Genomic DNA, 15,950 nt, shown 5'->3' on the forward strand with positions numbered 1-15,950 from the left:
TTTATTCTATGCTTTGTATATTTTCAGTGACAAATTTGAGACTTGTTCCAACTTTTATCAGTTTCTGCTAGTTGCAAATCTTCACTCCTGGTCATTTTTGTGGTTAGTTTATTCTTAATTGAAGCACAGTGATTATCTTTGAGAAAAAAAGCCTGTATGCTTTTCACCATCTTCTATGTGGCACATGATGAAAACCCTTGCGTCTATGATAGGCTATTGATGCAAAACTTTATGGTTCTCTTTGGTGCAAAATGAAACTCTCTCATTTGTGCTTCCAACCTATATTCTTGCACAATAAGGGTTGAAACAGTTTACCACTTTACTGTCTATATAACTATTGGTGAAGTCTAACCTACGAACTGACATTTAGAAAAGTATTACATTGGATTCGAACATGGGGCTTCACTGTGCAGGAAGCTGAGTAAACCAAATGAACTATACTGAAGTCGTGTTCATTTTGCATGACGACATGATGTTGTTATTGCCCATACCGACTTCTACACTGAAGTTCATGTTGAAGTTGTCTTCTCCCAAACCGACTTCTGTGTAGAACAAGTTGCCGGTCACTATTTCGACGACACAGATTAAAAGATTTTTCATTCAACGGCTACAAAACGAGTTCGCTTTGAAGCGAACTAAATATCAGTTTGCAGGTTAGACTGCCCATAACTATTTTGTGGGGAGAAAGAAGCAATTCCAAACTTGGGGTTACCATTATTTTCATCAAAATCATCTGAATAAAGCTTGTCTCTTTGTTTATGATAACTTTGTTGGTAATGTTAGTGGTGCTGGTCCTTCTCCAAACCTATGGACCATGTTGCTACCTTTGTTGTCTGTCTCTTTCATGGTGCAGTCAAGCTCATTGTCTTCATGGCACAACAGTGATGGTGAAAGGTGAATTGGTGAAACAATTGTCTAATTAACTTACTACTACAGCATGACAAACAAGAGTGGCAGTGCTATTTCTGGTCTTGGTGATTTTGACTATTCAAGGTTGTGACTTGTGAATAGGACCTTCTCTTATTTAACTTGATTTTGCAAATGATGCTCATAGGGGACTACACTTTGTGAGGCATGCATCCTATTTCACACTTTTTGTGGTAGTTCATAACTCATCAATTACCATCCCTTATCTAGAGTAGCATTTCCTCACTTGACAAAAATGAAAACCAAGTGCTTCTATATAAATTTGCTCAAGAAATGTTACCCCATTTTCAAGTGAATGGGATCTCTGCATAAAAGTTAATAACTTGGCAAAACTAAAATCTCCTTTTCAATTGGCAATAACTTCTGTCTCACTATTTTTTTTTCATTTGTGAACTTTTGAAACTTGTTTAGTAGTCAAGATAAGATATATAATAAGAAAGTTTATCTTGTTATGATGCAATTTAGAGTTTGGTGAGCTAACATGACAGAAGAGAACGATCAGAGTTTAAAATGAGTACGATAGGATAATCCAGTTTTTCCCTTCATATCCACATGCCCTCAAGCTATTGTGACCACAAACAAACACTTATCATAATAAGAAACAAAAAGATATGAGATTCAAGTCCTTTTCCAAGATTTTGGCAGATAGCAATTAGGCCAAAAACTAAACATTAGCTTTTAGTGTGTTATGTACTTATAATTCTAAACTCCTAGCTGTATTGATTGAAATTCTAAACATTAGATTTTGGCAGATACCTACTGAAATTTTAAACTGAAGCTCCTTATAACATATAGTCCTAACATAATTCTACTTTGTTGAAATCTTGAACATGCCTCAAGAAAAGCCAAAACTTTTATCTAACAGCTTAGAAACAAACAATTTTAACTTTTGTTCAAATTGCCCTTATCTTATAAACATAATTTGCTAACTATGGGTACTGTATTACCAGGATGAAGTTTACAATTGTACTTTACATAACCAAAATATCTCTATTTTGAAAACTATAAACATGTTAATGACTATGACCTTTCAGGGTTCTACAATAGTGGGGATTGGGTTTCAAAGGTATCTGTTTAACAACTTTATCAGGTCACATTTTTTTACTAATGTGAAATACCATCATAGCAGATAAAGCCATAAAGTTGTGTTTTCTTGACTTGTGTGAAGAATCATATTGAAATATACATTATATCAATGAGTAGTCATAGATCAATTAATTAATGTTTATGAAAGTTATTCCTGAATGGTTGAACTGTTTTGCACTCTAGTAGGTTGTTGTTTATAGGAATTTTGATAACATAATTATCTTCATTTTCATGATTTTATTACTGCATGTTGATGAACACAACACCATTTAAATAGCTTAGAAGATTGTTTCCACTTTACGTGTACATATATGAAAATATTGCTAATCAGTGTTGCAGTGGTGAGTCATTTTCACGTGCCGTGTTCTGCATGGTTATGGTGGTTGTCTCATCTCATCATAGTCCATTGTTTCTGACCCTTCTTTTCTTCTTGTGTTTTTTTGCCTTATCTATTTGTCTTATGCATCATTGCTATGTTTCTTCTTATGATAATTCACTGAACATTGCCAATGAAGATTTGTCACTTTCTCCCAAGGTTGACCAAGTACTACTATTTGCATAACTTGCAAGGTATGAAACTATCAATAGTGTGGCATAGCTGGTTTTATGTTACTTCAGGATGCAGCATCATTTTACTCTTCACAGTTATCTTTTATCGATCTCCGAATAACATTTTGATTGGTTGAAAAATATTATTTAAGTTAAAATTATAATTATTAAATATTTTTTTAACCAATTACACATTGTAGAACATAAAGTGATATAAAACTGTGGGATAATAAATATATTCAGATATGAAACATGCCGCATGGTAAAGTATAGGACCTTGCATAGAAAATCTGACTATAGTTAAGGATTGAACTCCTAATCATTTAGTCATACACACTCTAATGTAACTTGTACAAGTTTGAGCCCTTATTATAATTAATCTTAGATTGAGTGAGGAATAAATTATATTCATCCCCTTATTATAATTGATTTTAACCATAATTACAAAAACTTCTTAGTGTAACATCTTCTTTTCTCAACTTAACTAAAAATAAAAACAAAAGGCCTAGTTGGTACATCAAATTGATTTTTTGTATTACTAAGAGTATTTCTTACCATTTTTGGTAAAGAATTAATCTTCCTTTCGGATGATATAACTGTTCATCCCGACGAACGTCGCTTCAAATAATTGAATCATTAACCTTTCTATCATCCTAAAATTTAGTAAGACCTTACACTACTAAACCAATGTCTTGTTGGTGCACCCGCACTAAATTTACAACATGGAAAAAACAGGTTTTTTTTTATAAATAATGACTTGCCATCTAATTTTTGTATTTTTTCTTACTATTTGTATTATCCAAATAAATTTCCCTATAGCATTTCCATTAGGCATTAAGTTAATGAAAGAATATCTGACGTGGCAAGCTGTGGTTGGATAAACATACATCATATTGTTTTTAATTTTACTAAATTAATTAACATTAATTCTAATATCAAACATAAAGAAAACATTGGAATCCGCAGAAACATTACATTAACTGCAGCTGCCAAAGTTCTCCATCCACCGACGTTGGTTCCTTCATTCCCCTTTCAAAATTCATTGCTACCCATTAACAATCTTCATATAAAGGTTTAATTTTTACTTTCAATTTTTCATTTTTCATGGATCCTGTAACTAAATCTCATTCTTAGTTAGGTTTTTCAATTTAACTTCAATTATCTTTATTAGCTAATTCGAATATGAGTTTCTTAGATTACAAAATTTTAACTTTGTTTTCTCCATTCTAATTACTTCAGGGAAAAGAAAATATAGGGTAGTTTATATTGATTTCGTTTATTTTTTTGTTTTAGGGTCTTTTTATTATATACAAATGCATTTATAAAGCTTATTTTTTGGTATATTACTGTATATTTGGATTTCTAATTGTTTTGTAAGTGAGTTTTCAATTTTCATTTGCTGATTCAGTGATTGCTATGTTCTTTGTGTTGCTGTAGAGCAAAATGATGAGGCTTCAAACATATGCTGGTCTTAGTTTGATTACAACTATGGCTATTACATATCATGCATTTAATACTAGAGGCCAGTTTTATCCTGCAATGGTTTATCTAGCTACTTCTAAGATCAGTTTGGTGCTTCTTCTCAACATGGGTTTGGTAATCATGTGTGTTCTATGGCAGTTAACCAAAAAGCTTTTCCTCGGTTCCCTTCGAGAGGCTGAGATTGAGAGGCTTAATGAGCAATCATGGAGGGAGGTTATGGAAATCCTCTTTGCAATTACTATTTTTAGACAGGACTTTTCTGTTACATTTCTTGCAAAGGTCACGGCGCTGTTGTTAGTTAAGGCTTTGCATTGGTTGGCTCAGAAGAGACTCGAGTATATAGAGACCACTCCTTCTGTGACCAAGTTGTCTCATGTTCGAATTGTATCTTTTATGGGTTTCCTTCTTCTTCTAGATAGCCTCTTTTTGTACAGTTCTGTGAAGCATTTGATCATAACTTGGCAGCCTTCAGTTTCACTTTTCTTTGCTTTTGAGTAAGTCTTGTCTAATGATTTATGATATGATTATTTAGTCTAAAATTCAATCTGTGTGAATAATACTGTACCAGAATTTTTGGTTGGATGAGAATACCTCACTCTTTTGTTTTATTTGGCAAAAAACTAAACTTATATGTCATTTCAAGTATATCTGGTAATTTGATGCACTCTGTAGAACCAGAAAGTTACCATTTCTGTTAATTCAGAATGATCCTTCTATGTTTTTTTACGGTTACAGTTTCGAAATTGTGTAGTGCTGGGTGTTGTATTGATATGATATTTTTGTTTCTATGCCAGGTACATGATACTCGCAACAACTACAGTGTCAATTTTTGTAAAATATATTTTCTATGTCAGTGACATGCTTATGGATGGACAATGGGAAAAGAAACCAGTCTTCACCTTTTACCTCGAACTTATTAGGGACTTGCTTCACTTGTCTATGTACCTGTGCTTCTTTTTTGTAATTTTCATGTAAGTGATCAGTCAACTCTTCTTTTGCTTATGTATGTAGTTCTCATGGATTAAGCAGCACTAAAGAAGTCATAGTCTAGTGTGTGTGCATGTGTTTTTCTACATTTGTATGTGTGCAATAGTACCTCACAAGGTTCAATCCACATTCTTTGCTTTGTATTGACATGTTACCACATAGGAAAGAATCTAGGCATAATCAATTCTGTAGGTGTATCTAATGTAGTTTGCTGATTATGATATTAGTCAAACACTTGCTTAACTTATTGGACACGAACTTGACTTTTGTATGACGATTTAACCTCAAAGATTGTCAACATGATATGGTTTCACTCATGATTAGCATTTTTTGTTGATTTTGAGTATTCTTTTCTTGTTTTGAGATGTAAGTTAAGCGTTTCCTTTAGTTAGGTGATATTTTTTGGTTTCATTTTTAATTACAAAAAGTGCCAGCTTGTTTCCACTTTGTTTCCCACATTTGAGCTTTTGTGAAGGAATGATGAAAATAACCTTTTTCTTGCTCTAGTTATTTCCTTTTCGAAAGTTTGAAATCAAGAAGCAAAGTAAAATCGTAGGTGGCATTTCCGTAATTATGAGTGAAAGCATATCATTGAAAATGGAAAAATAGAACCAAACCCCCTTATTTTCATGTTTTTCCCATTTGGTTACATGTTTAACCTCCAGAAGTTGTCTTCTTTTCTTTACCTACTAACTTTAAGTTCATTTATCAGAAACTATGGAGTTCCTTTGCACTTAATAAGGGAGCTGTACGAGACATTTAGGAACTTCAAAATTCGAGTTGCGGATTACATTCGATATCGTAAGATTACTTCAAACATGAATGACCGATTTCCTGATGCCACGCCTGAAGAGCTTGACGTGTGAGTGCTAAATTCGGTATAAAGCATCCATGCTTATTATTTTCATATTTATGTATATGCAATAATATTTTTTTAAATGGCTTTGCAGAGGTGATGCAACCTGCATTATTTGTCGTGAAGAGATGACTTCTGCTAAGAAGCTTATATGTGGTCATCTTTTTCATGTTCATTGTCTGCGGTCATGGCTGGAACGGCAACATACCTGTCCTACCTGCAGAGCACTGGTTGTACCACCTGAAAATGGGACAACGGCTGCCGGAGGACAGCAAAATTCACAGTCAGATGCTCATCAACATGGTAAAATCATATCTTAAAACAACTACCATGGTTGAACAGTTTTCATAGCATTTTAGTAATGCGAAAAATGTCAGAAATGAAGTGATATTATAGAGTTGACAAATAAAAGATGGAAAAAAAATAAAAAATAGAACTGAAGTATGACCCTGAAAAGTAATGCACTTGGGATATGCACCATCCAAACAATTACCTAATATCCACTGTTTAAATCATCTTAGGCTTACCAACATAAAAATTGTAACCTCTTAGTATACACCTGCTCAAATTTCTCATTCGTTTTTGTTAATATGTCGTGTGCTTGCTGCTCATATAATAAATACTTCTATATGTAACTAGATATATTAGTTAACTTTTCAAACCTGATGTACTTTTAATTTTCGGTCACCATGTTGGCTGCTAAGTCCAACGCACTTTTGCTTTTTAAAATATTTTAAAAGGGGTATCCATAAGGATAATGCAAGTATTGCTCACCTCGTCATTTTGAACAGTGTTGCTTTCCTTGTATTTTTATATTCAGTGATATTTGAAACTGTATTTTAACCTGGAACAACATTTAGTGAGATAAGACTCGGTTATTGTATTTAAACCTGTAAATGGAACAGGGGCAGGCACTGGAAGCACAACTCAAGCCGAACTTGGCAATGGGGTGGCAACTGCTAATTTTAGTCGGCATCAAGCGAGACTCCAAGCTGCTGCCGCAGCAGCTTCAATATATGAGAAGTCTTATGTGTACCCCTCTGCAACTTCTTTAGCATGGTATGACTATTCTGCTTCGACAACTATATATCATTTTATCCTATCATAGTTAGAATTTCAGAATTCTTGATTTATGTGATTCATGCATGGAACGCTGCATTCTGTATCACAGTCACAATTTGCACGAGAATTCCGTGATATTTCTTTTGACTTTTTTCACCAATATTCTCATCTGAGAATTCAAAAGGGCTTAGGGCCTTAATTTAATAAAAGGTTAATAGGTGATTAGGCACTTATGCATGGTTGGTACTTTGTAATTTGGAAGTCATTGGTTTAAATCATGGAAACGGCCTCAGACTCCACCAGCGGGAGCCTCATGCACCGGGCCACCCGATTTTTAGGTGACTAGGCATTTATGGAAATGGTTTTCATGCAGAGGCAATCAATATGTTTTAGTTATTTGCAAGTGTTCATGCAATCACTCTGTATGACCTAGTGCATGAGGCTCCCATTAAGTGGGGTCTTGGGAGACTAGATATAAGTAGCCTTACCCTCACCAGCGAAGAGGTTGTTTCCATAATTTGAATCCATGACCTTCAGGTCATAGGGCAAACAACTTTACCGTCGCGCCAAGGCTCACCCTCTTAATTTTTTATGTAAAGAAGTAAAAGAAAGGATTGTGTTTTTGCAAAAATGATACAAGAGCCATTCCTTGAATCTGAGACAAAGGTATAATTTCTCAAACTTGCAGCTCCCGTGGATACACCCAATATCCCCCAGTTCAAAGATCGGTGGCTGAATCTTCAAGTGCCGAGGCATGCAGCAGTGAACAAACACAAAATCAGTTTGTTATCCCTGGTGGACCAATGAATGCATCTTTTCCTCCAATGGGAAACTTCAATTTTCTACCTTCCCAAACACACACAGCCCCTGTTAATTATGGAGAGGGGTTTGGAAATGTTCCGAATATGCCAAACTCTCTGGTGGAAGCTCAAAGAAAAGTTCTCCAATTACAGATCGAGGTACAATTGTACCTGTTTTTTTACTTGTTTATTTAACTACCCTTATACAATTATGTTTTTACAAGCATGTGTCATATCATACGACATCGGATGAATTCATAAACAATGATATTAAGATTTTCAGGATCTGTTCTATTTATATCCATGTTTATAATAGTCGAAGTATAGGGTTTCATCAAATCAGTTGCACTTTAGAATGGTGAAGCCAATATGCAGTTTATGTTAGTATCATTGTTTGTAAATTTTCTTTTACTAGTTTTTATACAATCTACGTGTTCCGAGCTTGAACACTTTCTCAGCGCAATTAAATTGTTCGATATAAGATTGCGTTGCCTAATCTTTCGGTCTTATTTTGAACAGATTCTGCAAAATCAGCTCCAACTTTTGCAGAAGACAAATGTTGGCAAGAGTGTACATGAAGGCACATCGGTATCGGATAGTAAAGGCAAGGGCATAGCTTCTTCATCTGTAGTATCTACCCATGATGAGATTCAAGACAGTAAAGCATAATTTCATTGCTTTATTATCTAATCTTACACCATATCAGGAGAATATAGGAAAAGGGAGAAAAATAGAGATACCACAGCATTGCTTAGTTACTTACACACTAATGTTGAATTCTGTTGTTGATATTAATAATCTTGTGAATGCATATTTCTCTTCACAATTTTTTTATATTCAAGTTATATGCCTTGTGTTCATAACTAATCCAAACATTTGTGTCAACTAAAGTCATGAAGGGTTGTATAACAAAAATGAACGGAACTTTACATTTGCGATACTCGAAACTAAGATTTGAGAATCGTGAAATACATTTTGTCTTAAGCTCATCTAAAGCTCAGCTCGAAAATAAACATTTGTCTTAACCTTATTGCATTTGCACAAGACATATCATCATTCATCCATCATCATATAATGTGGACTAGTTCAATAATCCAAACATAAAATAATTTATTAAATAAGTACCAAATAGATGATGCTTTTATATTGAAGAGCCTTAATTAATAATGGATTTTATAAAACCAACATTTCATTGCTAAAAAAATGTGGAGTCAGGTAACCGGTTTTGTAAATAACTTTTTTTTGGTATTCCCCTCACATTTTTTGTGTCAAGTAACTAATCTCTTTCGAGATTCGTGGCTACTATCCTAATAAGTGTTGATCATAAGAATTGAATCATTAACTTTAGGATCCATTGAGCCTTCTACAACTAGACCACTGCAGTTTAGCAAGAACATTTAGAATGATGCAACCTATTTTTTCGTTCTTAAATGACCATTTTTTATATTTGCTTACACATTTCAACAACTTCAACAACTGAAGTTAAAATTACCTCCAATAATACAATTTTATTTCCATTCTTAAATTAACATCACAAATCTAATCCATATTTATCTTCTTCTTTACTTTTACTTTATTTTATTCAATATTGATTTATTCTCTCATTTAACAATTTTTTTTCATTTTTAACGCTAAAAAAATTATAAGAATAGTGCGTCTTTTATTTACTGTTGTGAAATAAACACAAAAACAATTTTCTAGATTTTCTCAAATAGTGAAATTGAAAGAAAAACGTTGTTATTTACCTATGAACTAAAGTTTTTTCACCACTCCCATGCTCTAAATAAATAAATATGATGATGAGTTCTATTAAATGGCAGAGTTGGTAAATAAGGTACTAAAGAAGGGCAAAGAAGAGTAGGGATTGTATTGTATTTGTACCCTACCCGAAATAACTTACCCTACTTCACTCACTCAGAAGAAGAAGAAGAAGAAAATGAAAGAAGAGAATGGAAAAGTTACGAAGCTTCCGATTGAAGGGAAGCGTAACATTCTCATCACAAGCGCTTTACCTTACGTCAACAACGTTCCTCATCTCGGCAACATCATTGGATGTATCAATCTCTCTTTTCAATTCTCGATTTCATTTTCTATCAATTTCATTTTCTATCGATTTCATTTTCTATCAATTCATGATTAGGTGTGTTGAGTGCTGATGTATTTGCTCGATATTGTCGTCTTCGTGGTTACAATGCTATTTACATTTGCGGCACTGATGAATATGGAACTGCAACTGAGACTAAAGCTTTGGAAGAGAATTGTTCTCCCAAAGAAATTTGTGACAAGTATTTTATTCCTTACCTTTAATTTTTTTATCATTTCTTATTATACCAATTTTTTAATTAATTCTTTATCATGTTTAACATTTTGTTTTTCTAGATATCATGCTATTCATAAAGAGGTCTACGATTGGTTCAATATCAGTTTTGATGAGTTTGGTCGCACATCTTCTCCGAATCAAACCGAAGTTTGTCAAGCCATTTTTAAAAGACTATTTGATAACAATTGGCTTTCTGAGAACACAATGCAACAGGTTCTCAATTCTTTTTAATTATTGAATTTTTTAAGGGTTATTTTTATTTCATCATGTCAAGATTTTTTTACAAGGGTGATTTTGTTATATATAAATGATTATCATGTTTCAGCTTTACTGTGATACATGCGAAAAGTTCTTAGCTGATCGGCTTGTGGAGGGTAACTGCCCAACTCCGGGGTGTGAGTATGATTCAGCTCGTGGAGACCAATGTGAGAAATGTGGCAAACTTCTAAATCCTACTGAGTTGAAAGATCCCAGGTGCAAGGTACATTTTACCTTTCACATTTTTACACTCATCTTCTGCAAATCACAAATTACGATGTACTATGCTTTTATATAGTTGTGGGTGTATATGAAAGTCATCAGCACATTTTAGGTGAGATTTATTGACATTTGTAACAGGTTTGTCAAAAAAGTCCACGTATTCGTGATACGGACCACTTGTTTCTTGAACTACCCCTGTTGAAAGATAGATTGGAAAAATATATCAATGAGATGTCAGTGGTAGGACTTTGGAGTCAGAATGCCATCCAAACAACAAATTCATGGCTAAGAGAAGGATTAAGGCAACGGTGTATTACTAGAGATCTAAAGTGGGGGGTTCCCGTTCCTCATGAAAAATATAGTGACAAGGTTAGTTTTTCTATTGGATCTTTAAAAAATGTAATTTTATTTCCACTAATTATTTTTAAAAAAAAATATACTTGTAAAATTGGAAGGTTTTCTATGTTTGGTTCGATGCTCCAATTGGTTATGTTTCAATCACTTCATGCTACACACCTGAATGGGAGAAATGGTGGAAAAACCCGGAGAATGTGGAGTTGTATCAGTTTATGGGCAAGGACAATGTGCCATTCCACACTGTAAGTTATTTTATTTATACAATCTAGGGATGTTATATGCTGTTACACGCTCTTAATTTTACTTTGGAATCTGGGGTCAATATTATCAACATTATACCATGAGCAAACTGCGATTGTCACCAATGATTATTACCCCTTTGTTATGTTAGTATAATTGTGACAGCATATTTATTAGATTTTCCACTCAAAACAGGGCAGTATGTTATTTAATGAAAAAAATACACTAATCTGTTGCACAATTGTTTTTTATTCTACATATACCATTATATTCAATGTTTGATTTTTGTCGATTTGGAGTCATTATGAAGCAAATAATGAAGTTTGTTTACTTCAGAAGTCCTTTCTGCTTGCCATGTTGTGAAGTTTGTTTACTTCACGATTCTGCACATTTTGCTATGTCCTTATATTATTCCAATTGCAAATAGGTGCAGTGGCTTATTTACTTAGTAGACATAAAGTTTCAATAAAAAAGAATGAGAACTAGTCTTTAATTGCATGATAGAATTGGTTGTATTTTGGAATGATTGGGGAAAATAGTTTTAGCATATGATGTATTTTGTTCTTCAGGTCATGTTTCCATCAACTCTACTTGGAACTGGTGAAAACTGGAATTTAATGAAGACTATCAGTGTTACCGAATACTTGAACTATGAAGCAGGTTTGTGATTTACATTTCAATGGTTTGTCTCTAAATGATGCATATTGACTGGCATATAGCTCCCCTTCAATAGAAGTGTTTACGATTCTCATCTGAACATTTTAAAGCTAACTGACTTTCAATTGAAATGGCTTTTTAGGTAAGTTTTCTAAAAGCAAAGGAATTGGAGTATTTGGTAATGATGCAAAGGACACTAGTATTCCAGTTGAAGTATGGAGATATTACTTGCTCACAAATAGGCCCGAGGTAAATATTTTAAACATACTTGATCAATACTGGCTTATCTAAGAATTGTGAATATATCTTTTATTTTCTCTCCCTTTTATAAGTACTTTCAATTTGATTGTGCATTGTAGGTGTCTGATACGTTATTTACGTGGCCTGACTTGCAAGCAAAATTAAATAGCGAGCTGTTGAATAATCTGGGCAACTTCATCAACCGAGTTTTGAGTTTTATAGTGAAGCCTGAAGGTTGGTTGACCACTTTGGTCATTTATCTCTCAAACTGTGCACAGATTAGCTACTAAAAATATTGGGAAGTTACATGCATGGGGACTAGGAGACATGCATCATGGAAGTACTGGCAAATAATTGCCCTTTATCAAAGTATTTGAGTCTTCAAAAAATCTTTACCTATTGCACTCTTCATTGTTCCCACTGTGCTTAAAATTTCCCACTTTTGCTGTTTTCTTCTTTTTCCTTCAAATTCCAGTTGATCAACTATGTACATGTTAATTTATTTTTTAATTGTAGAATGTGATAACAAATTAGCATAACATCCGTTATTTATTTAAGTAAAATTAATTAGTAGTTAATCTGATTCCATTTATACTATTTTGTGACTCTTCTGTTTCAAGAATGATTTTGTGGCTGTTTCAAAGAATAGTTTGTTTTGTCCCCCTTGTCTTCTGCTTTAACATTTTTTACTAACTTTGTCTTGTGAAGGTCAAGGATATGGTTCCATTATTCCTGCTATTCCTGATGATGTAAGTGCTGACTCCCATGAGTTGACCAAAAAATTGGCTAATGATGTTTCTGCATATCTGGATCAATACATAGAAGCAATGGAGAAGGTTGCTAATTTCCTTTTGTATTAACATGCCATTGTTATAACTAGAGTGCCGAGTGACCGTCTTTTTTAAGTCTCATTACTACCACAGTATGATGACATTTCTTTTTGCCATGCGTAAAGGTTAAACTAAAGCAAGGATTGAAAATTGCAATGAGCATATCCAGTGAGGGGAATAGATATCTGCAGGTAGCTTTGGATTGTTAAGATCTCTGATCTTGTTTTTTCCCTCCAACATGCATTTTTATACTAAATTGATATAAATGGTTGTGTAAGTAACCTATTCCTGGACATTTTTGCAATTTAATTTGTAGGAAGCTGAATTTTGGCGCCTTTACAAGGACAATAAATCTCTCTGCTCGCTTGTTATGAAAACTGCAGTTGGGATTGTATATCTTCTTGCATGTTTATTGGAACCTTTTATGCCATCTTTAACTCTTGAGGTAAATTAACTTCCATGTATATTCAATATTGCCTTGTTTATAATTTGATTCTTATTCCTAGAGATTCTGAGTGATTATCTGTTTTGTGGCATTGAAGGTATTTAGGCAGCTTAATTTGTCCGCAGAGACACATCTTTCACTTTCTGATGAAAAGGGAGATATTGATAGTGCTAAGAGACCTTGGGAGATCATAAGTGCTGGTCATAAAATTGGGATACCCCAGCCATTGTTCAGGGAACTGGTACGTGGTCTGTTTTCTGTAATTAGCATATAGATTCAAGTTGTGCTTTTGCCTTAGGGTCATTGATGTACTCAAATTTGTTCACCAGAAAGATGAAGAAGTGGAGTTCTACAGGGAGAAATTTGCAGGAAGTCAAGCTGATAGGAGTGTGCGTGCAGAAGCTTTTAAGGTGGCTGAGCAACTGAAGAAAACAAAAGTTTCAGGTCTTTCTTGTCATCTTTTCTAATGTTAGTTTTGAGTTTTTGAAGGAAGGAAAACAAAGATATATACAATGTGATATCATATTATTTTCTGAAAGAAAAACCATACCTAACTATATGGGAGTATCTTTAAATATCCCAAATAGGTGCTCACATCACCACAGAGACGTGATAGCCAATCTTACACAGTGAATTAAATAGCTCCAAGTTGATATTGTTCTAATTCGAGCACTCTATTTAGCCCAATGCTGCATGATATGGTAACGGTTACATCATGAAATAGTATACTTTTCTGTTATACTTTGGTAATTTTATTAAATAGTATACAACAGTCATCATTAAATATTATACAGTTCTGTTATACACTGCTTATTATATTAATGACAACAAACATTAAAAGTATCTCACTGTGGAAGGCATTACTGTTGTGGGACTGTTTTGTTTCTTTGTTCCCCTAAAGTGCTGCACTAGAAAAAGTAACCATTCATAAACACTTTAATATGTCTGTGTTAGTAGTAAGCGACAAGGCCTCTCAATTACTTATTAACTATCAATTGAGCTTGGTTGAACCCTTGTTTTTAGGCTTATGTAAGTTTTATCATAATCGTCTTGAGCTTTATAACCACATTATTTCTCTCTTTCCAATATATAAATAAATTTTCAAGATTGCTTACACTGATTATGGCCATTGTGGCAGTTGGAAGTGGAAAGAAAAAATCATCAGCAAATTCATCAAATGAAGCCAAAAATAAGGCTGTTGCTGAACCTGATATTTCCATCACGAGACTTGATATTCGTGTTGGCCTTATAAAAAAAGCTCAAAAGCATCCTGACGCAGATGCTCTATATGTTGAGGAGATAGATGTCGGTGAAGAGCAACCCAGAACGGTTGTAAGTGGGCTTGTGAAGTACATACCACTTGATGAAATGCAGGTTTAGTCAATTAAAATGTGCATGTGTTGTTTTTCTATTAACTTTTGAAGGTATTATTTTATCTACCGATTCCCTAATGCTAATAACGTTTTTCAGAACCGTAAGGTCTGTGTTCTTTGTAACCTAAAGCCAGCAACCATGAGGGGAATCAAATCTCACGCAATGGTGCTTGCTGCTTCCAATGATGATCATTCGAAGGTAAGAGAAGATACACTGTCTTTACATGTTCGTTAGGGGATGTGGATTTCTCATTCTCTCTTATGAGTGCTTTAAATTACACAATGGTGATATGGTTAGGGATGGCAGTGGGGTGAGGCGGGTGCGGGCAGTGCTTACCCATGTCCGTACCCACACCTATTTGTGGGTATATACACGTATCTAACAGGTTTTTAAGTTTTTGATATATTTACATATTTTGTAATAATCAAATATGTATATTATACTTTTTTGTCCTTTTGCATGTTCTTTTACTAAGGTTTGAGAATTATAGAATACTAAATTTGTTGTTGGTGTGAACCTGTAGGTTGAATTGGTTGAGCCACCCACTGATGCTGTTGTTGGAGAAAGAGTTACATTCCCAGGGCATGAAGGTAATCCTGATGAAGTCTTAAACCCAAAGAAGAAAGTTTGGGAAACATTGCAAGTAGATCTGCACAGTAATGAAGAACTAGTGGCATGCTACAAAGATGTTCCACTCACCACATCAGCTGGCATTTGCAAGGTTTCATCCATTCGCGGTGGATCAATTAAGTAAACAAGCTTCAATCGCAAAGGAAAATAAAATCTTAGCCCCCACAATCTCACTAGCAGATTTGTTATTGCTTACATGTTTTTGCCATAAGTGTAGGATTTACCTTGATCAGTCACTGATTTCACCTGTTTTTTTGCTATACTGTTGTTAGTATTTTATTATTTTGATGATCTGGTGACAAATTGTTACCATGATTGATTAAAATTCAGTTTTGATCCCCATACTTTCTTAACAAATTTCTGCTCTTCCATTTTAAAGAAAACTCATTTATATGTACCTAAGCTATCATGATATACATGCTTACAGCTTGTTTTTTTGGTACTATGACTATCCATTCCAACAAGTATCACTTTTAGTAATCGAACATTTGACTTTGGGGATCCAATGGGGCCTTACACCACTATCAATATCTTGTTGGTTGTATACAATGTGTTTGAGTATCAAGTAAGTAAGCACTCACCGCTTCTCGCAAATTTCAAGTCATTATCTTGTAATAGTAGTAACTAC

General features: G+C 34.0%; 2 protein-coding genes across 2 annotated transcripts; both read left to right on the forward strand.

Moving 5' to 3' along the window:
- On the forward strand, positions 3,646–8,602 carry LOC109324994 (ERAD-associated E3 ubiquitin-protein ligase HRD1B-like). Its single transcript, XM_019557128.1, has 8 exons — positions 3,646–3,675; positions 4,000–4,538; positions 4,839–5,015; positions 5,744–5,893; positions 5,982–6,190; positions 6,793–6,946; positions 7,638–7,908; positions 8,269–8,602. The coding sequence occupies exons 1-8, from the start codon at positions 3,667–3,669 to the stop codon at positions 8,416–8,418; spliced, it is 1,659 nt and encodes a 552-aa protein (XP_019412673.1). The 5' UTR covers positions 3,646–3,666; the 3' UTR covers positions 8,419–8,602.
- LOC109324993 (probable methionine--tRNA ligase) lies at positions 9,686–15,677 on the forward strand. The gene is made up of 17 exons (XM_019557127.1): positions 9,686–9,803; positions 9,890–10,034; positions 10,129–10,282; positions 10,395–10,550; positions 10,688–10,918; positions 11,005–11,148; positions 11,716–11,806; positions 11,946–12,052; positions 12,163–12,277; positions 12,752–12,879; positions 12,999–13,064; positions 13,190–13,318; positions 13,416–13,559; positions 13,648–13,762; positions 14,457–14,692; positions 14,789–14,890; positions 15,216–15,677. Exons 1-17 carry the CDS (start codon positions 9,686–9,688, stop codon positions 15,444–15,446), a joined length of 2,412 nt encoding a protein of 803 aa, XP_019412672.1. The 3' UTR covers positions 15,447–15,677.

Source organism: Lupinus angustifolius, chromosome LG13, assembly GCF_001865875.1.
Source record: "Lupinus angustifolius cultivar Tanjil chromosome LG13, LupAngTanjil_v1.0, whole genome shotgun sequence".
Classification (NCBI taxonomy): Eukaryota; Viridiplantae; Streptophyta; class Magnoliopsida; order Fabales; family Fabaceae; genus Lupinus; species Lupinus angustifolius.

What these genes read in the sequence shown, in the direction of transcription:
- LOC109324994 (XM_019557128.1), top strand. An exon ending in TTCTTTTTTGTAATTTTCAT is followed by an intron (nt 5,016 to 5,743) that starts GTAAGTGATCAG and finishes TTCATTTATCAG; the next exon opens with AAACTATGGAGTTCCTTTGC. An exon ending in GTCAGATGCTCATCAACATG is followed by an intron (nt 6,191 to 6,792) that starts GTAAAATCATAT and finishes TAAATGGAACAG; the next exon opens with GGGCAGGCACTGGAAGCACA.
- LOC109324993 (XM_019557127.1), top strand. Translation starts at nt 9,686, where the DNA reads ATGAAAGAAGAGAATGGAAAAGTTACGAAGCTTCCGATTGAAGGGAAG. An exon ending in CTGAGAACACAATGCAACAG is followed by an intron (nt 10,283 to 10,394) that starts GTTCTCAATTCT and finishes ATCATGTTTCAG; the next exon opens with CTTTACTGTGATACATGCGA. An exon ending in AGGGGAATAGATATCTGCAG is followed by an intron (nt 13,065 to 13,189) that starts GTAGCTTTGGAT and finishes TTTAATTTGTAG; the next exon opens with GAAGCTGAATTTTGGCGCCT.